The 23731-nt window shown below is 35.3% G+C and overlaps 1 protein-coding gene across 1 annotated transcript; it reads left to right on the forward strand.

The window, feature by feature from the left end:
- The first annotated feature begins 496 nt into the window (after positions 1-496).
- Positions 497-21311, forward strand: LOC113404535 (mitochondrial coenzyme A transporter SLC25A42). The gene is made up of 8 exons (XM_026645454.2): positions 497-768; positions 5559-5651; positions 14950-15085; positions 17956-18144; positions 18875-19045; positions 19525-19610; positions 20677-20860; positions 20984-21311. The coding sequence occupies exons 2-8, from the start codon at positions 5588-5590 to the stop codon at positions 21117-21119; spliced, it is 966 nt and encodes a 321-aa protein (XP_026501239.2). The 5' UTR covers positions 497-768; positions 5559-5587; the 3' UTR covers positions 21120-21311.
- The last annotated feature ends 2420 nt before the right edge of the window (positions 21312-23731 follow it).

Genomic DNA, 23731 nt, shown 5'->3' on the forward strand with positions numbered 1-23731 from the left:
TTGTTTATTTGCCTTTACTCTTTACTCGTCCTATAGAGTTAAGTTTATATTGAAAAGTTACATTGATGAAATAGACTTGAACCGCAAGGAAAGACATTGGTTGCTTTTTTACGGACAAAACTTCATACAGTTGAGCGTGTGATTGAATTTTTTCGTTTCAGTATAAAATGGTCCACGCTAAATTGTCGCTGCTTACTAATAATTTAAGTATTTTATGTCTATAATTTAAATTTATTCCAATTATTTAAATCCGTCTCTATAAAAACATCACGGATAAATGAACAGAGATTTTTTGTCATAAAGCGAATCCTCACGGCTGTATCAGAGTAATAATTATTCCACAGAAACGTAGAGCTTTACTATTTTAAATCAATCTAATTGTTTATTGTCTATAGAAAATCTTATGTCTACTCTAAGACGATCACTCTATTTTGTATATTAGAGGAAACGCTTGCAACATTATTGCCAGCTGTTACTAATGTCAAAATTAAAAATATATATCGAACTGTCATAAGTCATTCATTCAACTTTTTTATTTTAACTCCACTGACTGTGACTGTGACGCAAATTACGATCTAGTTTCAAATTTACTTTGGTAGAGAGTTTACGTTTTGTCTAAATGAATATCTACGAAATATAAATAAATGGAAATCTTTATTTAATTTGTGTAAATAGTGAATTTTTCGATTAATTTATGTGTGTTTTTCTCTACTCTGTATAATAGAAAAGTACGTTTCGAAATATAAGTGATTAACTCTATGGAAAACAGTAAGTATTAGTAATTTATGGCACTCTGTAATCTAAAAATAGGTCGTATAGGTCTAAAATTATTTTCTATCTTTTTGTTCTATAATTTCAAGGTTAGGAACCTATCTTAAACTTTGGACTTTGGTACTCTAACTTACAACTTCTAACGACTATCATAATCATTCTAATACGTGAAAAAATGTTATTATATTTATTATTTGTAACGCGTTTTTAATTAAAATAAAACAAATAGCCAATTCGAATTAATTAATCATAATTAAAAAAATAACTGTTACATACACTGTATATGTGAATATTTAAAAAAAAAATTATAATAAATTTAAACAAATAAAATTAAATATCAAATTGTAATTATCTCTTACATACTATAAACATTGTATGCCATAGGTTATATTTTATGTAACTTAAAATGAAAACCATTGTTAAGACTTTAGACTGCACAAATTAATATATTGAAGTTTATTGGATATGTTCCAAAAGTTTTTATATTTAAACAATTATATAATTTGTGCAATAGCAAAATATTCTTTTGCTATTGCCAGAGTATTTCTAAGATGCTCATTGGTTTGATCGCTAGCCTGTTTTCTATAGCCTATTCCAATGGAAGTACAACAAAGGAAGTGCACTACTTTAAGCTTATGATTAATGTATATTTATTTATAACACAACACTATTATACTTAACTACTTATTTCCACTTTAATTTTACTTCTAAAATTCCAATAACAGTGTTGTTGACATTCTTCTGCACAAATTCATATTGATAGATAAATCGAGCAATTATATTGCATCAATTTGATGTAAAATGTGGTTTATATGGATTTCTCCTCTTATGGTTGGAATATAGATTGAATACATAATAGGCCAGGCCTACGGCCAGATTAACCATGAAGTGTAATGGCCTTTCACCTTATTATAAATTAAAATATATGTTTTTTACCACAGTAAAATCTTCATCATAATTATTATATTTTTTTACTATATTAAAAACCGTTACCAACAATTTAATTAACAATGAATTTTAAAGCCCTTTGCCCTGCCTAGGGCTTTAAAAATAGGCTTTAGGGCGAATAAAATTGATTGGATATTTCTGTATTTTCTATTAGATACCTGAGGTAAGAAGTAAGGCTGTATTACACTGTCATGCCTCAGAAAGCAATTGTTGTAGATCTCATATGTGATCTCACTCATTTTTTATTACAATTATTTATTCAGGTGTCGTTTGGAAAATACTCATTAAATATTTTATTGATGTAATATCTTATCCATTTTCAAGTATTTTTTTTATATTGTTAATAAACCTGGTGTTAAATCAAAATCATAATAAACAAGTAAAAGCATGAATCTGTTAATACTTAAATGTTGCCATAATAAGTACAAATAAAAATAGTCCATAACAATTGTTAATGTGCATTTTTTTGTAGCTCCTTTATTAGTAAAGTTGGATCGTTTGTTTTAGTTATTTTGTAGAGCGACAGACTAATTAGCTATATAAATAGGGTTGCCAGGCACGCAGATAAAGCTGGACATTGTTAGGCTTTTTGATTGCAGGTCCGGCCAAATGAAACAGTTTCCAGCTTGTCTGGCTTTTGTTATTATAGTTTTTTACTTTTTTTTTTTTTGCAAACGAGATATATTCGATTTTATTTATATTTCATTAGAATTTAACAAGATATAATCAGAAAAGTTCGATTTTACAAACAGTTTTTTTATCGTACCTATTAGTACTGAGACACAAAATCTTTAATAATGTAGGGTGTCCGGCCTTTGTACCCAAAGGTTTGGCGACCTGGCAACCCTATATATAAATATCCTAATGTTACAAGGTCAATGACTTATTTTGTTATTGTTAAGCAACTAGCCTCTTTCTAGTGCATGTAATGCAATAGAACATGTCTTTAAAATTAAATTGCTTCGCTTTGAGAATTATTTCTAACCACAATCCAGTTGCGATATATTTATTTTTGTGAGTAATACAAAGAGTTGTAGAATCGATCCGTGAGTCATTAAACCGTTTTTTTTATAGGTGATACTAGTTTACGAGCGCGGCTTCGCCTGTTAGAAATCGGAAACTAGGTGTTATTAGTTTACCTTTCCTCCTCGTGTCCATACAATAGATGTCTTCGTTTCTTTCAAATTCTATCTGTTATCTACACATATAATAAAATTGGAGTGTCTGTTTGTAATATTAGATTAACCGCGTTTTACTAAATGCATATGTATGTATACATGGTACATATACCTAAATAACATTTTTTACAATTTTTGTCTGTCTGTCTGTTTGTTCCGGCTAATCTCTGGAACGGCTGGACCGATTTTGACGGAACTTTCACTGGCAGATAGCTGATGTAATAAGGAGTAACTTAGCTTTTATTTTAGAATTATATGTAAAATAATAATGTAGTCACGCTTTGTTATTAAATGCAAACGCGCACGAAGTCGCGCACAGCTAGTTGTTAATATACATAATATTGTTGTAAACATATTGTGAAGCAATTGTAAGTTTACGTAATTTATTGAAAACATCCCGACCGTTAACACGGTATTACAGCGTCAAGTAAACATTCATACGCGTTCATGTATTTTATTTTGATTTATTTTCTGATTAGCGACCCGCCCCAGTTTCGCACGGGTGCAATGCTGCTAATACATACAACGTTGACAGCTTTTCAGTCATTAGACAATAGAAACTGCTATGTCCCTGCGTTTTAAATCCAATATCTTCGAAAATATTAATTTAAATTACATGCTGTAAAGGGCCATATTGATTAAGTAATAACTTACACTAAAATAATCAGCGTTTCTCTACTATATTGTGCATGTATTATACATATAAACCTTCCTCTTGAATCAATCTATCTATTAAAATCCGTTGTGTAATTTAAAAGATCTAAGCATACACAGAGACAGACAGCGGTGAGCGACTTTGGTTTGTACTATGTAATGATTATGATGTAACACGATCGTGCACTGCGGTTATTCGGAATAGCATTATTGTGTTGTATGCATAGCAACATCACCAAAATGGTGAGCAAAATTTAATTTAAATCTAAAATAATATTATAAATGCGTCACTGAGTCTGTCTGCCTGTCTGTCACGCCAAATCACTGAACCGAACTCGAATATTTCGATGCCTAACATTCAAGTATCCTCCTAAAATGCGAGCTAAGCCGCGAGCATCAGCTAGTCTGGTATAAAACAAAATGTCGGATGTGAACTGGACGAATGAATATCAACGATTTTAATATATTTTCTTGAATATCTTTCGAAGTATGTTTTTTTTCCCCGACGTGTTAATTGCGTTAAACGCTACTCAGAGGGCTAATATTACTAGCAAACTTTTGCTTTATAGCAATCGAACCTATAAAACGATCACTTCTGTATACAAATATATAAATATATTTAAAAATTAGCAGAATTATTTCTAGCTACAGTTCAGTTGCGATGTATTTATTTTTGTGAGCAATAGAAAGAGTCAGTAGAATCGCCCAGATCCGTGGGTTTTATATTTAGTTAAACAGCCAAATAAATTGTCCAAAAAATTTAAAACAGTTTCACGAATTCGCTAACCTCACAGTCCCTGAAGGTGTATCTTCGATTCGCTTGTATTTATTATCACGTGACCACATTATAATAGGTATCTGAGACTTTCGGCCTTTACCTTTATCTTTGCTAGTGTCTAAAACCTATTTATAACATATTACTGTGCTCGTATTGTTACCCAAATGGTAAAACGAGACCCCATTACTAAGACTCCGCTGCCCGTCTGTCCGTCTGTCACCAGGCTGTATCTTATGAACCGTGATAGTTGGACACTTGAAATTACAGATGATGTATTTCTATTGCCGCTATAAAAAGAAATACTAAAAAGATATAATAAAATAAATTTGATCGTTTTAGCTCGATATTGATACCGGCAACAAGTAGACGCTTGAAATATTCACATAATATTTAGTTATATATTCGTTTTAAAAGTAAATAATTCAATTAAAATAAAACAAATATTTAAGGGGGCTCCTATACAACAAATGTGATATTTTTGGCGTTTATATAGATAATGGTACGGAATCCTTCGTGCGCGAGTCCGTCTCGCACTTGGTCGGTATTTTTATTAATATCACTAGGTCACTAGTATATAAAATACTCAATATACGTATTAATTACAATCATAGACAAATAAAGTGTAGAATATAAAGATAAATACAGTAAGATGATCCCATAGACAATTAATATTATTATTATGTACTTAAACTTGAATCAATAATACAATGTATGTCTATAGTCAACTGCCGATGACTCCGCTCTTTTTCTCAATGGTCGTAACTCGTAACTGCTTGCCTGTGCGTTTTATTGCTACGTAAAGAGTAGCTACGTGGGCAAACGCAGTTAGTTAAATGGCAGAATAAAGAAGTCTGTATATTTTTGAAAATAAAGTAATCAGAGAGCAAAGAAATAATGTGAATTTAACAAGACGTGTACACCGAGCCGTGGTCGATTCGAGAATAATCGACTAACGCTTGGATTGAGTTACCCGCACCCCGTGCCCCGCACTTTCCCTCGTGGAAATCAGGGGGGCGCGTTTTTGTGGATTTAACCGATGTTAATGTTAACTTCCGATTTTAACGTTTAGGTCAATCGTTTTTTACGAAGGCCTAGAGATTGCCAAACTTATTTTTTTAAGTACGAATAGACTTACATTTCATCAACGAATTTCAGTGTAATATATTTTTATGAAAACAATAAAAATATATACCTATATATTTTAATTTAATGTTTATATTTTATTACAGATAAACCGTGATGTGACAGCGCGCACAAGATGGCGGTGGGGGAGGCGCGCGTGCCGCTCCTACACGATGACAGACACGCGCACCAAGCCAAGGGTAAATAAAAATACACGTTTTAGTTTGCTTAATCCATTTTAAATAGAAAAATATTATTGGATGTTTTGTAACACATGCGACACCGGCTGAACGGATTTGCATGGAATTTGCTACACAGATAGTTTATAATGTTAATTAAAACATTTGCTTGATTAGTTTTAATCCCGGCAATTGACTTGCAAAAGACATTTAATAATTCGTACAGGTACGCTTTGTAGCGAATAATCTTCAAGATATCGAATAGGGTATTCTACTATGTTTGTAAAAGTACTTCAAAATGTTGATTTTCCTAATAAAAAGCCACATTTTTTTTAAATTTCAAACCAATTTTATTCCCGCAAAAACGCTGTCAGACATTTTGATGACGTCAGATTGTTAAAATCAACATTCGTGTATGTACGACCGGTACTCATTCAACGTTAACAGCTATAAATTTTTGGAGTTTTGTAGGAAAATTGTGAATTACAATAGCTATTGCTGGAGTGTAATGTTAGCATTAAAACTCCAGAAAAGTAGTTTATCAGAGTGTCAGATGATATTGAAATGACAGTTTTTGCCTATCTGACGCCGCACCGTGGTGGCTCGTGCTTTAGGTCACGTGATATACAGACTAAATATTACGACTTTTAATTTTAATATTATAAATTAACAATGCGCTTTTATGACTCAAAATAAAAAATTTCAAGTATATTTCTTCATCAAATTTCATAATTTATTTTTCACTAGCGAAAATATCCTATTCAAACAATTTATTTAGTTTAGAATGAAAGTGAACTATGAATGTTTTATTTTATTGGAACGAAGTTGTTCTACGCGGCCCACACCGTGAACAGGCAGGCATCGTCGTCACTCGTCACGTAAGGATAAAGCGTTATGCCGAGGCGACTTTTGTCTCGCTTGCTCTATCTGCCTGTCTCTTTCTATTTTATACGGATTAATATAATATTATTTAAAGTTATTTTTTGCTATTGTTTTAAGTCACACGGGATTTTTAATAATAATTTTATTTCTTGTTATTTATATTTTCTCAAACTTTCTTAATCCATTTCATTGTGACTGTTATTTAATTTAATAAACAACTTCATTCTGAAGGTGTATTTGACACCTCTCTGTTTTGGAACCAAGTTCTTTTACGCACTTATTAGACAAGATTTTGACTGCGAATTCGTTCGCGTGTCAGGGGAGGCGGTTGTAGGTATTACGTATATAAAAGAAAGAAATTTCATGAAATTCGATCCAGCAGTTTCGCCGTGAAAGCGTAACAGACAGACAGAGTTACTTTGACATGTATAATATTGTAGATAATGTATTTTATTTAGACGATGCAACCAAATTGTTGTTTCAAGAATGACTAATTAAATCTAAGTTCATGATTTTACGTAGAATGAAAAGGCAGAATTAATTATAATGTTTTAATTGGTTTACAACATGATACATACCAATATATATAAGAGAAAAAATATACAAGAATATGCCGCGTTACACCAATAGTAGTTTAAATAAACAACAGGAGAAAAGCGCGTCACTATACGTGCGGTACAAGGTATCGAAGTGTAACTCGCCCCAACATCCAGTCCCAGATGTAAAACCGTGTTTCATGGTTATATATTTTCAAACTGGGATAATGTGATCTGATAAGTCTTCAACCAGTGCGTCCTACCCGTCTTCACATACGGAGCCGAAACGTGGACACTCACGACAAGGCTGGTCCACCAGTTTAAAGTCGCTCAGCGTGCTATGGAAAGGGTTTTGCTCGGCGTTTCTCTGAGGGATCGCATCAGAAATGAGGTGATCCGTCAGAGAACCAAAGTCATCGACATAGCCCACCGGATTAGTAAGCTGAAGTGGCAGTGGGCTGGCCATATTTGACGTAGAATCGATAACCGTTGGGGAAAACGTGTTCTAGAGTGGAGACCGCGTCTCGGCAAACGTTAGTGTAGGACGTCCTCAGGCACGGTGGAGGGACGATTTGCGCAAGACGGCTGGCAGGAGCTGGATGCGAGTTGCCGAAGAAAGACCACAGTGACGTCCATTTGGAGAGGTCTATGTCCAACAGAGGACGAATATGGGCTGATGATGTGAATGTGGTCTTTGGACGTATAAAGTTCACGTTTAACGAGGATGTTACTTTTTATAAAAAAATCGATATCTCGAAGTTTCTTTGATGCTATAGGTAGGTGACGGGCAAATGGGCCGCCTGGTGGTAAATGGTCACCTATAGATATGTCGCTGTAAAAAATATTAACCATTCCTTACATCGCCATTGCGCCACGAACCTTGGGAACTATATTATGTTCTTTGTGCCTGTAGTTACACTGGCTCACGCACCCTTCAAACAGGTACACAGCTATACTAAGCAGCTTTGTTTGGCAGTACAATAAGCCCCACCACCAAGTAAAGTTACCTTAACATGAATATTATTTGCGTTTCAATAAATTTTAACGATTGCTCGTAATCCAAATGTCACTGATAATCGGACGCGTGTTGTCGCTGTAAATATAATCGTGATCGCGTCATTTGTTATTCACACATTTAAAACGATCATAAATATGTACAGCCTGTTCCAATGGAAGTAGGAATGAAAATAAACAAACCTTAGATTTACGTATTTCATGCGATTCGCAAATAACTCGGCTATATTGTGCACTATTGAGAGTTTATGATTAATATATCTCTATTTATAATACAACTCTTAAACACTTAACTACTTATTTCTACTTTAATTTTGTTTGCAAATTTAATAACAGTTTCGTCGACGTTCAAAACGTCATTATTTCGCGAATCCATAGTCAATATCATAGATTAATCGAGCTCTCGACCAATGCTTGCAAATGTTTATTTGGTTTTTCTCCTCTCATGTTCGGAACAGAGTATAAGAGGGCGCATCGCTAGCGCCACCTTTTAAATAAAAAGGAAACAAGATTTGACAGCTAGTCGATCTGATGTTTGGCGGGAATATTGAACGCCGCCATTATTGTGGGGCGTCAACTGCAAGCGCAAACACGTCAGCGACGAGTTTCCTTTGTTCCTTATATATTTTTTTATATTGTGGTATTGTGATTTCTTAAGAAAATAATAAATAAATGGGTTATCCTGATAGATGTGGAGATCTGCCTTTAAATATAGATTTTGGAACGAAATTATTTTACGCGGCTTACAGTAGAGTGGACTCTTTCATTTGTTTTTGTTTTTATGATATCGGTAGGCGGGCGAGCAAATGGGCCACCTGATGGTAAGTGGTCACCACCGCCCATAGACAATGGCGTTGTAAGAAATATCACCAATCACCAATGCGCCACTAACCTTGGGAACTAAGATGTTACGTCCCTTGTGTCTGTAGTTACACTGGCTTACTCACTCTTCAACGGAACACAACGATACTGAGTACTGCTGTTTGGCGGTAGAATATCTGATGAGTGGGTGGTACATACCCAGACGGGCTTGCACGAAGCCCTACCACCAAGTATATTAATTAATATAATATTATTGAAAATCATTTTTGGTATAATTTTGTCATTGTCATTTTAGTATTCGCTAACGTAAATTTATATTATTGAGTATATTATTTAATACATAATATATAGCAAAAGCAACTTCGATCGAACCGGGTCTCCCATGACACCTCTTGTTTTTTTTTTAAGTTTCGTGTTTACAAGTTCGTTGGTCGCAAAATATTCTGCCAATTTTGCGTAGAGCATTACAGAGGCATTTTGAATGCTTTCTGGGATCCTGTTGTAGAACCGTATTCATTGCCACACAAAAGAGTTACTGACTCTATGCAGTCGAGTAACAGGAGTAACAAGTTTGTGTTTGTTCCTTGTACCAATGCTATGAGAATCACATTTTCTCATAAAATCATTGATATTTTTCCGTACATACAAAACATTACAGAATATATATTGAGAAGCGACAGTCAATATCTTGAATTCTTTAAATTCTTTAGCTCGTAGGTTATAGATTGCGCTAACAATAATAAATAATTACTTGATATCAAACCATCGTTATCTGTACGTATTATCAGTGCGTTCAAAATAATCTTCGTTCAACATTGAACAAGAGTACTCTTCCGATGAGTACTATTTATTTATTTATTTAATTAGGTTTGCTAGCAGTTGTTACATTTTGATGATACAATTTATTAATTTACATACTAATTACTTTTCTAAATGTACAACTATATTAAAGCAAACACGACATGTAATAATATCTTAAAATTAAATTATATTATGGCATGCATTGATAACGAAAACAATTAAAATAATTTATCATTCAATTATAATTATACAATTCATCATTTATAATAAGTTATAGAATTAAAATAATATTGTTCCATAAATCGAATAAAAAATTTAGATTATTATAACGTAAAATTTTGTATAAATTAAAAATTTGTAATTTTGACATCAATAAAGAATTAGACGTTTTTAATTCTGTCTATAACTAGATATCGGAACTTTGGGAGGCTTACAATGTTTAGATCTATTGAATCGCTGAATTCATTGAGCAATTTGGACATTCGAGCAACTGCTGAGTGATTACCAAAAACTGTTTTCCGCCGTGGTGCGGAGAGAGGTTTTACTGGGTTACGAGGGTATCTGGATGGTACTCTAAAGTTAAATTTGGATAGTAAATGGGGACAGTCAAGTTTGTTTCTAAAGATTTTATATAGGAATATTAGGTCTAATAAAGTTCTTCTGTTTTCTAAGGTCATCATGTTAAAATATTTAATTCTCTTTGCGTAAGACGAAATTTGTTTTGCAATACCCTCTGTGTATGCCAAATGCCATAGGAAACGCCTCTGTATACGTTCTAGCCTCAACTGATGGGTAGCATAATGTGGTCGCCAGACCATACTGCAGTATTCCAAATTGCTACGTACAAGGCTGTTATACAAGAGAATTTTGGTCTTTACGTGTTTGAAAATTCTACCATTCCTTAAAACAAAGCCAAGCATTTTTGTACTTTTATTAACGACGATACTTTTAGTACTTTTATTATCGACAACGATTTTGTGTTTTTATTAACGACATGATCAATGTGCAGGATATATGTTAATTTCTGATCCAAAAAAATGCCAAGATCCTTTATATGGGTTACTTCCGTTAATCTTTCGTATTGAAGGTAATATTGTGTCGGGAAAATGTTGTGTTTGCGTGTAAATTTTATGTGCGAACATTTTTTTATATTAAGTGACATGCCATTAGTCTTAACCCATTCGACTATTCGATTAAAGTCCATTTGTAAGAGGACTGAGTCGTCAAGCGAATGAATAATTTTTGAGAACTTCAGGTCATCAGCATATAGGGACGGTATGGAGTATTTAAAACACGTTACGATGTCATTAATAAAGATATTAAATAGTATTGGCCCTAAATGGGAGCCTTGGGGTACGCCTGTTGCTATCATGTGTTTGTTTGATGTGTAACCATTTACTGCAACGTAAAAACTTCGGTCACTTAGGTATGAAGAAAACCATTGCAGCGATATTCCAGAAAAACCATAAAGCTCTAGTTTCTGTAGTAGAATACAGTGAGGTACTTTGTCAAATGCCTTCTGGAAATCTGTGTAAATAGCATCGACCTGTTGTTGAGAATCAATAGCTTCACTTAGATATTCAGTGAAGTTCACTAAATTCGTACTACAAGACCTGCCCGTAACAAATCCATGCTGATACTCTGATATGAAACGTTTCATATACACTTTTATATAAGGACATACTAAGGATTCAAAAATCTTGGCGAACGTGGATAATATAGATATTGGTCTATAATTTTGCACTAAGGAATCTTTGCCATCTTTATGAATAGGTACAATCCTAGCTTGTTTCCATGCATTAGGAAATATTCCAGTTCGCAAAGAAGTGTTAACAATTATGTACAGCGGAAGGGCCAAGCTGGAAGCACAATTCCTAATCAGGATAGGCGGTATGTTGTCAGGGCCAGAGCCTTTTGAGATGTCTAAGCTAGCTAGTTTATTAAAAATAGTTTCAAGGGTGATTTCTGGAAATATGAAGTTGTCGCTGATACCTGTCATTGGAAGAAGATGTTTTGAGATAAATTCTTGGGTTAGACGTGTGACATTATTCGTCGGCTTGTAAAGTGTGCCAAAATAACTACAAAATAAGTTACAGATTTCTTCTCCAACACTGGTTGTGATCGTGCCGTCACTCATTGATGAAGGGTAAGAACTTCTATTGTTTCTCTTACTTTTAAGGAAGGACCAAAACATTTTAGGGTTATTGTGGATCTGAATCTCAATGTTATTATTATGGTTATTGTATGCGTCTTGAGATAATTTTCTACAGCGTTTACTGATTAACTTGAGTGATAAATCATCCATTGGGTTCTTATATTTTTTTACGCGTTCTAATAATTTGTATTTTTCTTTAAGTCTCTTTTTTAAACTTTGACTAATCCAGTTGGGATAACTATCTTTTTTAACATTTTTTAGTGGGACAAATTTAGAAATTATGTTTTGTAAAGTAACGTATAGAAGGCATACCATTTCATTGACGTCAGAACAGGCCTCCAGTACCTTATACCAATCTAATTCATCTAATGATTTAATGATAGAATCAAAATCAGCTTTAAAGAAGCAATATTTTTTAGTCGTGTTACTTTTTAGTGTATCATATTCAATACTAGGGATGCGAATTTCTAAGGGAGGATGCAGCGAATCAATATTGCAAACAAAATTATTAGACAGTTCCACGTAGCATTTAGGAAAGTTAGAGAGTACAAGGTCTAAGATTTTATTTTTATTATTATTGATGGTATTAAATTGCTGTAAACCATATTCAGATACAAAATCTAATAATAACTGCGCAGCAGGAGGATTGGGCTTAAATAATGAATTTTGAAACATATTCCAGTCAATACAACTCAAATTAAAGTCACCCACAATACAAGTGTACATGTCATGTTGCTCGGCTACGCGATTACAATTATTAAAAAAGTGTTCCAGAATCGGTTTTTTAACGGGTGGTGGAAGGTATACAGCGCATAAGACTAATGATTTGACGCCTTTGAAGTTTGGAATATTTAAAGTGATCCAAATATCCTCAATATCGCTTTCCCATTCATATTTTCTACAGGATATTAGATTTTTATTAATACCTATAAGAACTCCTCCACCATCCGTTTTATTGCTGAGTTTGCAAGAGCTTCTGTCTCTTCTGTAAACATTATATCTGTTATCAAACAACTCACTGTTTAATATTGAGCAGTTTAACCACGTTTCAGTCAACACAATTATGTCGTACTTATTAATAGAAATATTACGGTATACTTCATGGGTCTTAGTTTTTAAGCCACGAACATTCTGGTAAAATATATTCAAAGCTGAGAATTTTAATAATAAAAATACCAAAAATCATGACAACACTTACAGAAAATTACCGACATTACTTTAACGTATCCAAAAACTCCATGTCCCTAACTATTTTGAAATCTGAACTGTCATTTTTCCGAACAAAGATACGCCCGTTCCTTATCCATACGTATCTATAGCCCTTTTCCTTTGCGTTGATTCTTGTGGCCGCATGTAGAGCTTTGTTTGCAGGTGATAAATGTTCCATAACATAAATAGGTTTCTTGATTCCCCCGATACCTAAATGCGATGTGTTCAATTTGTCATTTGGATGCGTTTTGTTAAATTTGATAACAGATGCTAGGAAGCTGTCTCGAACATTCATTGAGCTAAACTGAACCACAATAGATCGTGGCCGCGGACTTTGGCGATTAGCTTTAGCTACTCTAGAACAACTTAATATTTTGTCTTCGGGGATTTCTGATCCAATAATATTGCCCAATTGTTTAATAACTGTATTTAAATTTTCGTTTCTGATTTCTGGAACACATTGAATCTCCAAGTTTCTTTCCCTGGCCCGCTGTTCGAGATCGTTAATACGGGTGTTTAAACTATTTAAATTGGTTTGTGCTTTTAAATTCTCGTCCTTCAATTCTTTAATTAAATTTATATTCGATTTATGTTCTTTAATAAAATCATCGTATTGGCTATTTATAAAGTTGATTGACGTTTTCATTTCACCGAGTTCGTCTTTGATTAGCTTGAGCTCGTCATTCAAAATAGACTTCAGAGATAATTTCAACTGAGTAAGCATAACATTCATTTCGTCTTTGACAATTTCTTTAAGCATATCGCGGTATTCGCCTTGGGATAAGACACTGTTAAGTTCCGATGCAGGTGGAGAGGAGAGAGCCATTCTCTTTGTAGATCTTTTAGTGATGTTAGCATTATCGTGTACTCCTGTATTGATTGTTTTCGTGTGAACTGGTGTATTCTCGTTATTGCCTTTTGATCGCTTAGGCGTACATGTTGGGCAATTCCATTCAGAGATAGCCTTGTCTGATATCTGTGAATAACCAGTAGCTTGCAAGCAATTTGTGTGATACTATCATACGTTATTAAATATTTATCTTGTAATTAGATTCGTGGTTCGTAGTTTATTGGGTGAAAAATATATAATAATAAGTAAATATCGGACAACATCACATACATTACTCTGATCCGAATGTAAGTAGCTAAAGCACTTGTGTTATGGAAGATCAGAAGTAACGACGGCACCACAAACACCCAGACCGAAGACAATATAGAAAATTAACGAACTTTTCCTACATCGACTCGGCCGGGATCGAACTAGGGACCTCGGAGTGGCGTACCCATGAAAACAGGTGTACACACTACTCGACCACGGAGGTCGTCGAAATATATATACACGTGTCTAAAAAATCGATTATTTTTTTTTTTTTTAATTTACTTACTGAAATTTGGTATCAACGACGGACGTAGACTACTCCTGATACGCTCTGATCGTGGTGGCGTTACAGGATTGTAAAGAAGCTCTTAAATCATTTTTGTCTCAAATTGAATTGTTTCTGTTTCAACAAAATATATCAACAAGTCATCATTATCTGAAGGCGGTAAATAAATATCTGTTTTCCAGACATCAGTGTTCGTCCTTGGATATCAATCATTACAAGCATAAAATATTTATCGTGTTAGGGGTGTCGCTCACCGCTTGTGACGTCACAATCTTATTTTCTGAGTATGTACTACATTACGCTAATTCTTCTGCTTAAGAGAAAAGGAAGCCAGACAGACTGACGCCGTAACGAGGCGGTTTACCCTCCCATAAGAAGTTATCACTTTAAAATAAAAATCCAAGAAAAATTAAAATAAAAGAAATCACTGATGATAAGATATTCGAGACGAAAATTTTAGTAAGATAATCTTAAATAGTAACAGTCGAGTACTTATTATTTTTTATTTGTTTCAGGGGACCCGCCCCGCTCCCGCCAGTTGTCCGGCAGCGCGCTGGTCATCACGTCACTGGTGGCGGGGGCTTCCGCAGGCGCCATCGCGAAGACGGTGATTGCACCACTCGACCGAGCTAAGATTAATTTTCAAACTTCGTGAGTGTACCTTTGTTTTGTAACATTGAGTTGTCTGTAACCGGGGCACGTACCGGCTACGATGCCAGATCCAGCTTTGAGGGAACCGCAAAATGATCGTTGTATTAGCTGAATAGGAATCTCCCCTAAGAATTGGAGGCCCACAAAGGCTGGCTGACCGTCAGGGCGTCACGGTAGAAAGAATATATTTTTCTGTTTAATCGTACGTCTTGTTTAGCAGGACGCAAAAACTTTTTTTACATGAACAACATGTGAAATCTGTAAATTTCCCAATGCTGGCCTAAGGTCCTTTGAGGAGAAAGTTAGGAGCATTTTCCATCACGCTCCAATTCGGGTTGGTGCTGTGGAGTATGTTTTATTTTATCTGTGCGTCTGATACAAATCACTATTATAAGTAAAGGTTCAACGACATTTTTATGAGTTTAACTTTATGTATATTTATAATCTATTTTTTTTACGATGCGTCTTTTATCTGCCCTCGCTGTAGGTCACTGCTTCGAGGTCGTTACCTTCAGTCCTTGTTTATTTTTAAATCAATTATTGTACCTTTAAACCACGTACCATTTGTACAGTATGTGTGCGTCAAGGGTATACGCGTGTATACAACTCAACAACTTAAAGAAATGTGTCAGGAGATGAACTCGATAATAAATAAGAGAATTATTAATTTAAATAATATTCCTGTAGTCTATTCCAATCGAAGTACGAATAAAGATAAATAAACCTTAGATTTACGTATTTATATTTCATGCGATTCGCTAATAACTCAGCCATATTGTGCACTACTGAGAGTTTACGATTAACATATCTCTATTTATAATACAACACTGTTACACTTAACTACTTATATCCACTTTAATTTTACGTCCGGTCGTCATTCAGAACGCCATTTCTTCGCGAATCCACAGTGAATATCATAGATTAATCGAGCTCTCGACCAATGGTGTCGCGTCAATTTGCTGTCAAATGTTGTTTATTTAGCTTTTCTCATCTCATGGTTGGAATGGAGTATACGATATTTAATTAATAAAATCTATTTTGTTATTAACTTTCTTGTTTTATAAATGTCGAAGCTTTAATAAATTATATTTATAAATAGACTGTCAAAGTTGAGTGAGAAAAATAGTGGACAACCGTTGGCCACTAAGTCCACGCACACTAGGAAAAGTGTATGACGTTTGGCGTGTGTTAAGTGAAGCTGTCACGCACACTAAGATAATAACGTTGGGTCGTTTGTTTTAGTTCATTTATAGTTAACCCGGTGATTCCTTAATTGCTTAATTAATTTGGGGCATTGTTATTGTTCTCTAAAAAAAAATAAAGCTCGCTTTATACCAAATTTCATCATATTCGGTTCAGCGGTTTAACCGTGTTAGCATAACAGACAGACAGACAGAATAGGCTTTTTGACAATGCGAAAAATAAAGTCGCAATTATTGTAATCAGATGATATATGTCGGCGGAAAGTCACGTATTTAAGAAAAACACGCGCCCGGAAATTATTGTTTTGATTATTTTTAATAATTGAAAACTGTTTGACTATTAAATTAATAATATTTAGTGAATTTTGAGATGTTAGATTAGTTTGAAATATTTCACCGTCCATAAATAGTTGTTATATTGAGTGAATAGTGCCCCCACCAATTTTTGTTATAAAAGGCTGAACGCCCGCCGGTATCGGAGGCTTGTTCGAGCCGTCGGAGCGATCGGACCTCCTCAGTTTGGAATAAATCAGAGAAGAATATTTCCTGAGTTTAATTTCATACCTTCGAGGGCGGATAGAAATCCAAACCCTGACATTCGTGACGTCAGCAATGCTGACGTCATGTTTTTTAAAAACAAGCCGGGACGAGCTATTTTGTCATATACATATATATAATACGAGATTAAAAAATGGTTATTTATTAACGAAAGTTGAAAATAATAATTAATTTATTCAAAAATCCATAAATAAAAATTGCATTTTTTTTAAACGTTTGTCACGTGACACAAAACGCTCCCGATTGGTCGGGCTTATGATGCCGTCACTTGCTCGTTAACCTCGTTTACCTACTGTATTTGGATTATATGTACCACAGGTTACAATACAGGCAAGCGACGTCACCGACCCCATTGCAGCGCCATATTGTCAAAGTAGCGTTTTCGCGCGCTATTTAAATATGGATTTTTTAGAATTAAAAAAAAACAACTTTTACTGGGTTCCTTGACCTCTACTAAATAATATAAAATTGATTTTAAGAACCAGTCAAGTAGTCTATTACTTTCGGATTTATAATATTTGTAAAGATATAAGTGATTAAGTTTGTTACTCAATCACGCAGAAGCTTTCGGAAATAAACTTGAAACAGACATGACGTACACCCTGTATAACCACACGCGAGCAAAGGCGCGGACGAAAGCTAGTTATATGTGGAAACGCAGTACAATATACATATGAATATGTGAGTAGATATCCGCAAAGGAGAGGAGACATTACGCCTTAAGAGGTCTTCGTACTTGCCGTCACGGTGTACCACGATATACCATAATTGGTACCACGAACCGATTTGACGACGACTCACATTATCATCGTTTTAGGTGGTAGGGCTTTGTGCAAGTCCGTCTTGTAAGGTACCACTTATTAGCTATTTTACCGCCAAACAGTTTAGTATTCTTGTGTTCCGGTTTGAAGGGTTAGTATGACTGCAACTACAGACTTGAGACGAAACATCTTCGTTCCAAAGATCGTTAACATTGGCGATGTAGGAATAGTCAAAAAAAAATCGGTTGTGTCTATGGTGTCTACGGTAATGTCTACGGGACCACTTCCCCCCAGGTAACCCATTCGATGCCATGAATAAACGGTAAAGAAATGTTATCATTAATTTTAGGGATATCCCGTACTCATGGCGAGCAGCTGTTCGCTTCCTGACTCACAGCGCGCAGACGGAGGGCTGGACGGCGTTATGGCGAGGGAACAGCGCGACCATGGCGCGTATCGTGCCCTACGCCGCGATACAGTTCACGGCACACGAACAGTGGAAGAAATTGCTGGGCGTTGACACGCCGCAAACCGCTCAGTGAGTTTTGCAAATACTCAAATTTGAAATAGTTAGTGAATGCGATTAACAAAATCTCTTCTGTATATAGAACGAGCACAGGCACCACTGAATTTTCACGTGCTTAATTTGTGTTTATAATTCATCTCGTGCTCGGCGGTGAAGGAAAACATCGTGAGGAAACCTGCATGTGTCTAATTTCAACGAAATTCTGCCACATGTGTATTCCACCAACCCGCATTGGAGCAGCGTGGTGGAATATGCTCCATACCTTCTCCTCAAAGGGAGAGGAGGCCTTAGCCCAGCAGTGGGAAATTTACAGGCTGATTATGTTTTTATGTATTTATTATATAGAACGAAGCTTTTTATTCGCCTTACAGTTGAGCGAACTGGCAGAAATTTTCACGTAAGCGTTTACTGCATCCCTTAGGGATGAAGTTTCGTAAAATCGGTTCTTATCGGATGTCTACATCCTATGAGAAACCTGCCTGCCAAGTTTCAGGTTTGTAGGTGATATAGTTTCTGAGATTTCGTGATACGTAATCGTCGGAGAAACTTATTTTTTGTTATTGTTTTAATTCAAACAGGATTTTAAACAGCAGTTCTATTTCTTGTCATTGTATTAATTTCAAACATTGTTAGTTTATGTCAGTGTCTGTTATTTAAAACATAATCAATAGCGAAGGCAACTTCGTTCGCGGGTCCCAAGATTCCTCTAGTTTTATTTGTATATTGATTTCCGCCCCCTTAGGGAGGCCCCCCTTCGCCTGCTGGTGGCGGGGTCGCTGGCTGGCGTGACGTCACAGAGCGCCACGTACCCGCTTGACTTGGCGCGTGCGCGCATGGCGGTGGCGGACTATCGCTCTCTGCGCGCTATGTTCAAGCGAGTTATAAGAGACGAGGGGTTCATCACCCTCTACAGGTATGTAAATGGACTTTTGGAACGGGCCACCTGATGGTAAGTGGTCACCACCGCCCATAGACAATGGCGCTGTAAGAAATATTAATAATTCCTCAAATCTCCAATGTGCCCTTGGTAACTAATTCGTCGTGTCCTTTGTGCCTCTAATTACACTGGCTCATTCACCCTTCAAACTGGAACACTACAGTACAAAGTATTGCTGTTTGCTGCTGCGTGGGTGGTACCTACCCAGACACGCTTACACAAGGCCAACCAAGTGAATCAGTGCAAATATCATAGGATATAAGACTGTTCCTGACTTTGACAACAAGTTAGAACATCGTTAAGCAAAGTTTTGACGTTTTACGATTTTGTTTGAAATAAGTTGTCTGGTTCCTCAGCTTGGTCAAGATCTAGAATCGACTGTTATGGTCATATGCAGAGGTTGACTCTGACGTCGAGCTGGTTGGCGTTTTGTAATGCCATTGTTACGTTTCCAGGGGCTACCCGGCAACAGTGATGGGCGTCATACCGTACGCTGGCGTCTCTTTCTTCACCTACGATTCCTTGAGGCATTGGTATATAGGTGAGTAGGATCCAGTGGCTTTAAATTTTGTACGCAATATTTGATTCAAATAATTAATAGTAATTCCGGCTTACGCAGAAATGTTTTGGAACGAAAAATTATAGTATTTTTCCACCGCCAAACAGTACTCAATATTGTCGTGTTCCGGTTTGGAAGGTGAGTGAGTCAGTGTAACTAGGCACAAGGGACATAACATCTTGGTTCCCAAGGTTGGTTGAGCATTTGCGTTTTAAGGGATGGGGATGAGGTTTATGGGTGGTAGTGACTACTTACCATATATCAAAAAAAAGACTCCCCGATTTCACAGTCAGCGGCAATTGTAGAGGGCACTATAGTGCGCTCACATGCACTCTATTCCCTAACTCTTATCGTTGATAAGGTGGATGGCAACTCCGACATGTCCGATAAGAGGTCAAACGCAGAACGGCTTCACGTGTTTTGATGTATTATTATGTGACTGCCACATTGGTCTAGTAGCCAGATATAAGCCCACAGATCCCGAGGTTTTGACCTCAAAACTCAGATCGGTTCGATGAAGAGTTATCGGGCTTTTCAACAGCTCGAAGTCTGCAAGTTGGAAGAGTGTACCGTGCCGCGGAATGCACGTAGTCTTGATCTTGCGCTTGATTTATTTCTGGTCGTGAAGGATTTGCCGTCCCATCGGGTTATGAAAGTGAGGGATTAGAGTTTGCCTGTGTTTGCGCACATCCTTGTGCACTATATGTCCTGCGTAGTTGGCTGGTCTCCTTTGAGATGACGGCCGCGACCGAAATCGACAGGATGACACATCGTAAACACTCAAATACATGGCCTGTACCAGAGGTGGGAAGTCTAACTCGTGTTTCGCCGTAGTCCTGATTTGCCGAGTGTCTTTAATGTAACGTGCGATAACAAATATCCAAAGAGTGTTACATTCGAATTACTATCTCATAAGTGTTCAAAATGCGCCTGTTGCCAAATTATTATACAATTTGTAATAAAAAAAACCCGCTGAGTTTTTTTCTTGACAAGCTTGACGATCAACAAGCAAGCGCTATGCCTCATATGCATTCGGTCGCGCCTGCAGACTACACGGGCTCCAGCCCGAGCGGCGTGACGAGCGTGGCGTTCGGCGGCGCGGCGGGCGCGCTGGCGCAGAGCGCGTCGTACCCGCTGGACATCGTGCGGCGCCGCATGCAGACCGCGCCGCGCCGCGCCGACCGCTCCTACCCCTGCCCCACCGTGCCCGCCACGCTGGCCGCCGTCTACAGGTGCGGTGCCATTTATTTATCATTTGGAAATAATTATTCTCATTCATTCACCATCATCTCAAAATTAGTCTCATTTTAAGGTCGGCGGGTTAAAAGTGTAATGACTTGTGTTTGTTTTTAAAGGGCTGAAGGCTGGCGAGGTTTCTTCAAAGGGTTAAGCATGAATTGGATTAAAGGCCCCATAGCCGTTGGCATATCCTTCGCTAGTTATGACACCATCAAATCAACGCTCCGAGACATCGCACTCAGTCTGAATTGACCATGTGACCAGTAATCATCAGTAATCATTGATTACCGTTATCACCCGTGAGGAAAATGTGAAGCTGAAGCTATATATGATTATATTAACGTAAGATATGTACATGCAGTTAGTCAATTAAGATTTAATTGTTAATATTACATACACAAAGAATTATTAATAAACACACAAAAAAATTACGTATTATTAGTAAAAATCAATTTAGTTATGTTAAATATAATTGAAGTTTGAATTGACTTGACAATTATAAGAATTATTTCATTTTTTTAAACTATATTATGGATCTAGTACACTAATAAACATGGCGTCATAACATATCAATTAAACAAAATTAATATCATCACCTAAGGCTATTAAGATATCCGTAAAGGGTGATTCCGGTAATCTAATATTACCGCAGTTAGTCATGGGTAATATTTGTAAGATTATATGTAATTGATTATGGGTGAACTTTGTAATGATTACCTTTTTGACTCAATTATATATACTTGCTTGATATTTTATAAAATTAGATTGAATGCTAATCTCAGTATTTTTGTAAGTAATTTAATTTTATAAGGATTTCATATCTGACGAAAGTACTCCTTATGTGACTTTGGTTATCATTTTAAGTGTATACGTCAAGTATTTTCTTCAAATACCTCAAAACTTTAAACAAATGTTTTATTTTATAGTTTTATTAAAAACTTTATATTTTTTAAAAGTATACTTTATTAGTGGGCAAGTGCAATTTCATTTCCTATTCCAATCGAAGTAGGAATAAAGATAAACAAACTTTCGATACTCGTATTTAATAACTCAGCTATATTGTGCACTACTGAGAGTTTACGATTAATATATCTCAATTTATAACACATCGCTATAATCACAATATAAAAACTTTAATTTTACTTCCAAAGTTCCGATAACAGTTTCGTCGACGTTCAAAACGCCAATCGCAAATCCACAGTGAATATCACAGATTAATCGAGCTCTCGACCGATGGTGTCGCGTCAATTTGCTGTCAAATGTTTATTTGGCTTTTCTCCTCTCATGTTCGGAACAGAGTATACGGCTTTATATTCAGATGTTTAGTGATTACTTAAACATAACCGTACTCTTCTTTCGAATGTCAAATCAATAGTGTCAGAAAGAGAGAGTAGCGTTTAACTAAACCGGCTGAACTATTTTTTATAATTTAAAATTATATTGATTTTTGTAATTTTTTTTATTGTGTATGGAAAGGTAAAAGTAAAAGCTTTTTGAAAGCGATCTTAATTTAAATTAAGACTTAAGTGGTCGTATTGTAAATGACACGTGGCACAGATTATATAATTTTATTACATTCTTATGTCAGGTTACAAAGGTGGTTTTTTTTTTAATTTTATATATGTAACGAAAGCTCTAACTTAAAATGCCATGTTTTTCTGTTTAAGTTATTAATCAGCCCATTGTTTAATTATTGATGTTAGCGATTATGATACAATATATCCTTAAAAAAAGTATTTTTCTTAATTGTATATAGGTAGGTACATAGGAACCATTTCTCATGTATTATCGACTATTAATATTTACTTCTGTATATAAATGTTAAATGGCGACTGATCGTAACAGACGACAATAAATATGAAATACATTTTTTAATTATTGTATTCAATGTTAAATATTAAAACAGTTGCAATTTGTATTTCTAGATAAAGACTAATGCATATAGCGACATGTTTTTTTAATCTGTGGGAGTGATTTCGTAACAAGGGACGGAAGTGAGCAACAGGAAGCTTGGAACGCGCGCGCTATTTGATTTGACCAATGAGCGCGCGGTGCTAGAGTTGTCCGTCAAATGGTACCACCACATCCTCAGATAGGATAAAATGTTATTCGATAACTGTACACATCATGTAGAGCTTGTTTCCCGACTTATTTTTTTAATACTTAGTATTTCTTGAGCAAGATAATTAAAATATAGTGCCAGCAATTTAGAGGTTTTTGTACATTGTACTTTCAATATAAGATTTTTTATAGCACAATTTTTAAAATACCTTATTTTGTTAGTGTTTCTTTTACACGTATAAATAATCGAATAAATGTAATAAAACATATGAGTGTAGTCCTGCCTTTATTCTTATAAAATCGTAATTAGTAAACATAAAAAAAAAATGTAAAAACAATATGTTATCTGTATCCAAATATATATATATATATTTTAATTTTAAAATATTAACAAATACATAATTGAAACATTTTATAACTTATATGTGATATTAAAAAAGTTTTTTTAAGTTTATTTTTGTCACAACCTAAATTACATAACATTACATTGTGCATTGTTAGAAAAATGGTCGCATTGTAATGTTTTTTTTAAATAAAACAGAACAAGTGGATTCATCCTTGGTTTATCATTAATACGACACAGGAGGGAGGCATATTTTCGTCAGTGACGCTTCGACTCCAAAAAACTTGTAAAATAAAATAGTAAAGTTGAAAATGTTATTTGTATGAATAAAATGTTTTTATTGTTGATATGAGTTTATTTTATAACCTAAAGTCGTTTTGTAAAATGAGTAAGTTAGTTTTGAAATGCAACGCTAAACATTTTATTTGATTTGGAGTTCAAATTTATAATAAATTATCAG

This window comes from Vanessa tameamea, chromosome 31 (assembly GCF_037043105.1).
Source record: "Vanessa tameamea isolate UH-Manoa-2023 chromosome 31, ilVanTame1 primary haplotype, whole genome shotgun sequence".
NCBI lineage: Eukaryota > Metazoa > Arthropoda > Insecta > Lepidoptera > Nymphalidae > Vanessa > Vanessa tameamea.

Excerpts from the sequence above, each read along its gene's own strand:
- LOC113404535 (XM_026645454.2), top strand. The coding sequence starts at position 5,588 with ATGGCGGTGGGGGAGGCGCGCGTGCCGCTCCTACACGATGACAGACAC. Across the intron at positions 15,086-17,955 it reads AAGATTAATTTTCAAACTTC|GGATATCCCGTACTCATGGC; the intron begins GTGAGTGTACCT and ends CATTAATTTTAG. Across the intron at positions 18,145-18,874 it reads GACACGCCGCAAACCGCTCA|GGAGGCCCCCCTTCGCCTGC; the intron begins GTGAGTTTTGCA and ends CCGCCCCCTTAG.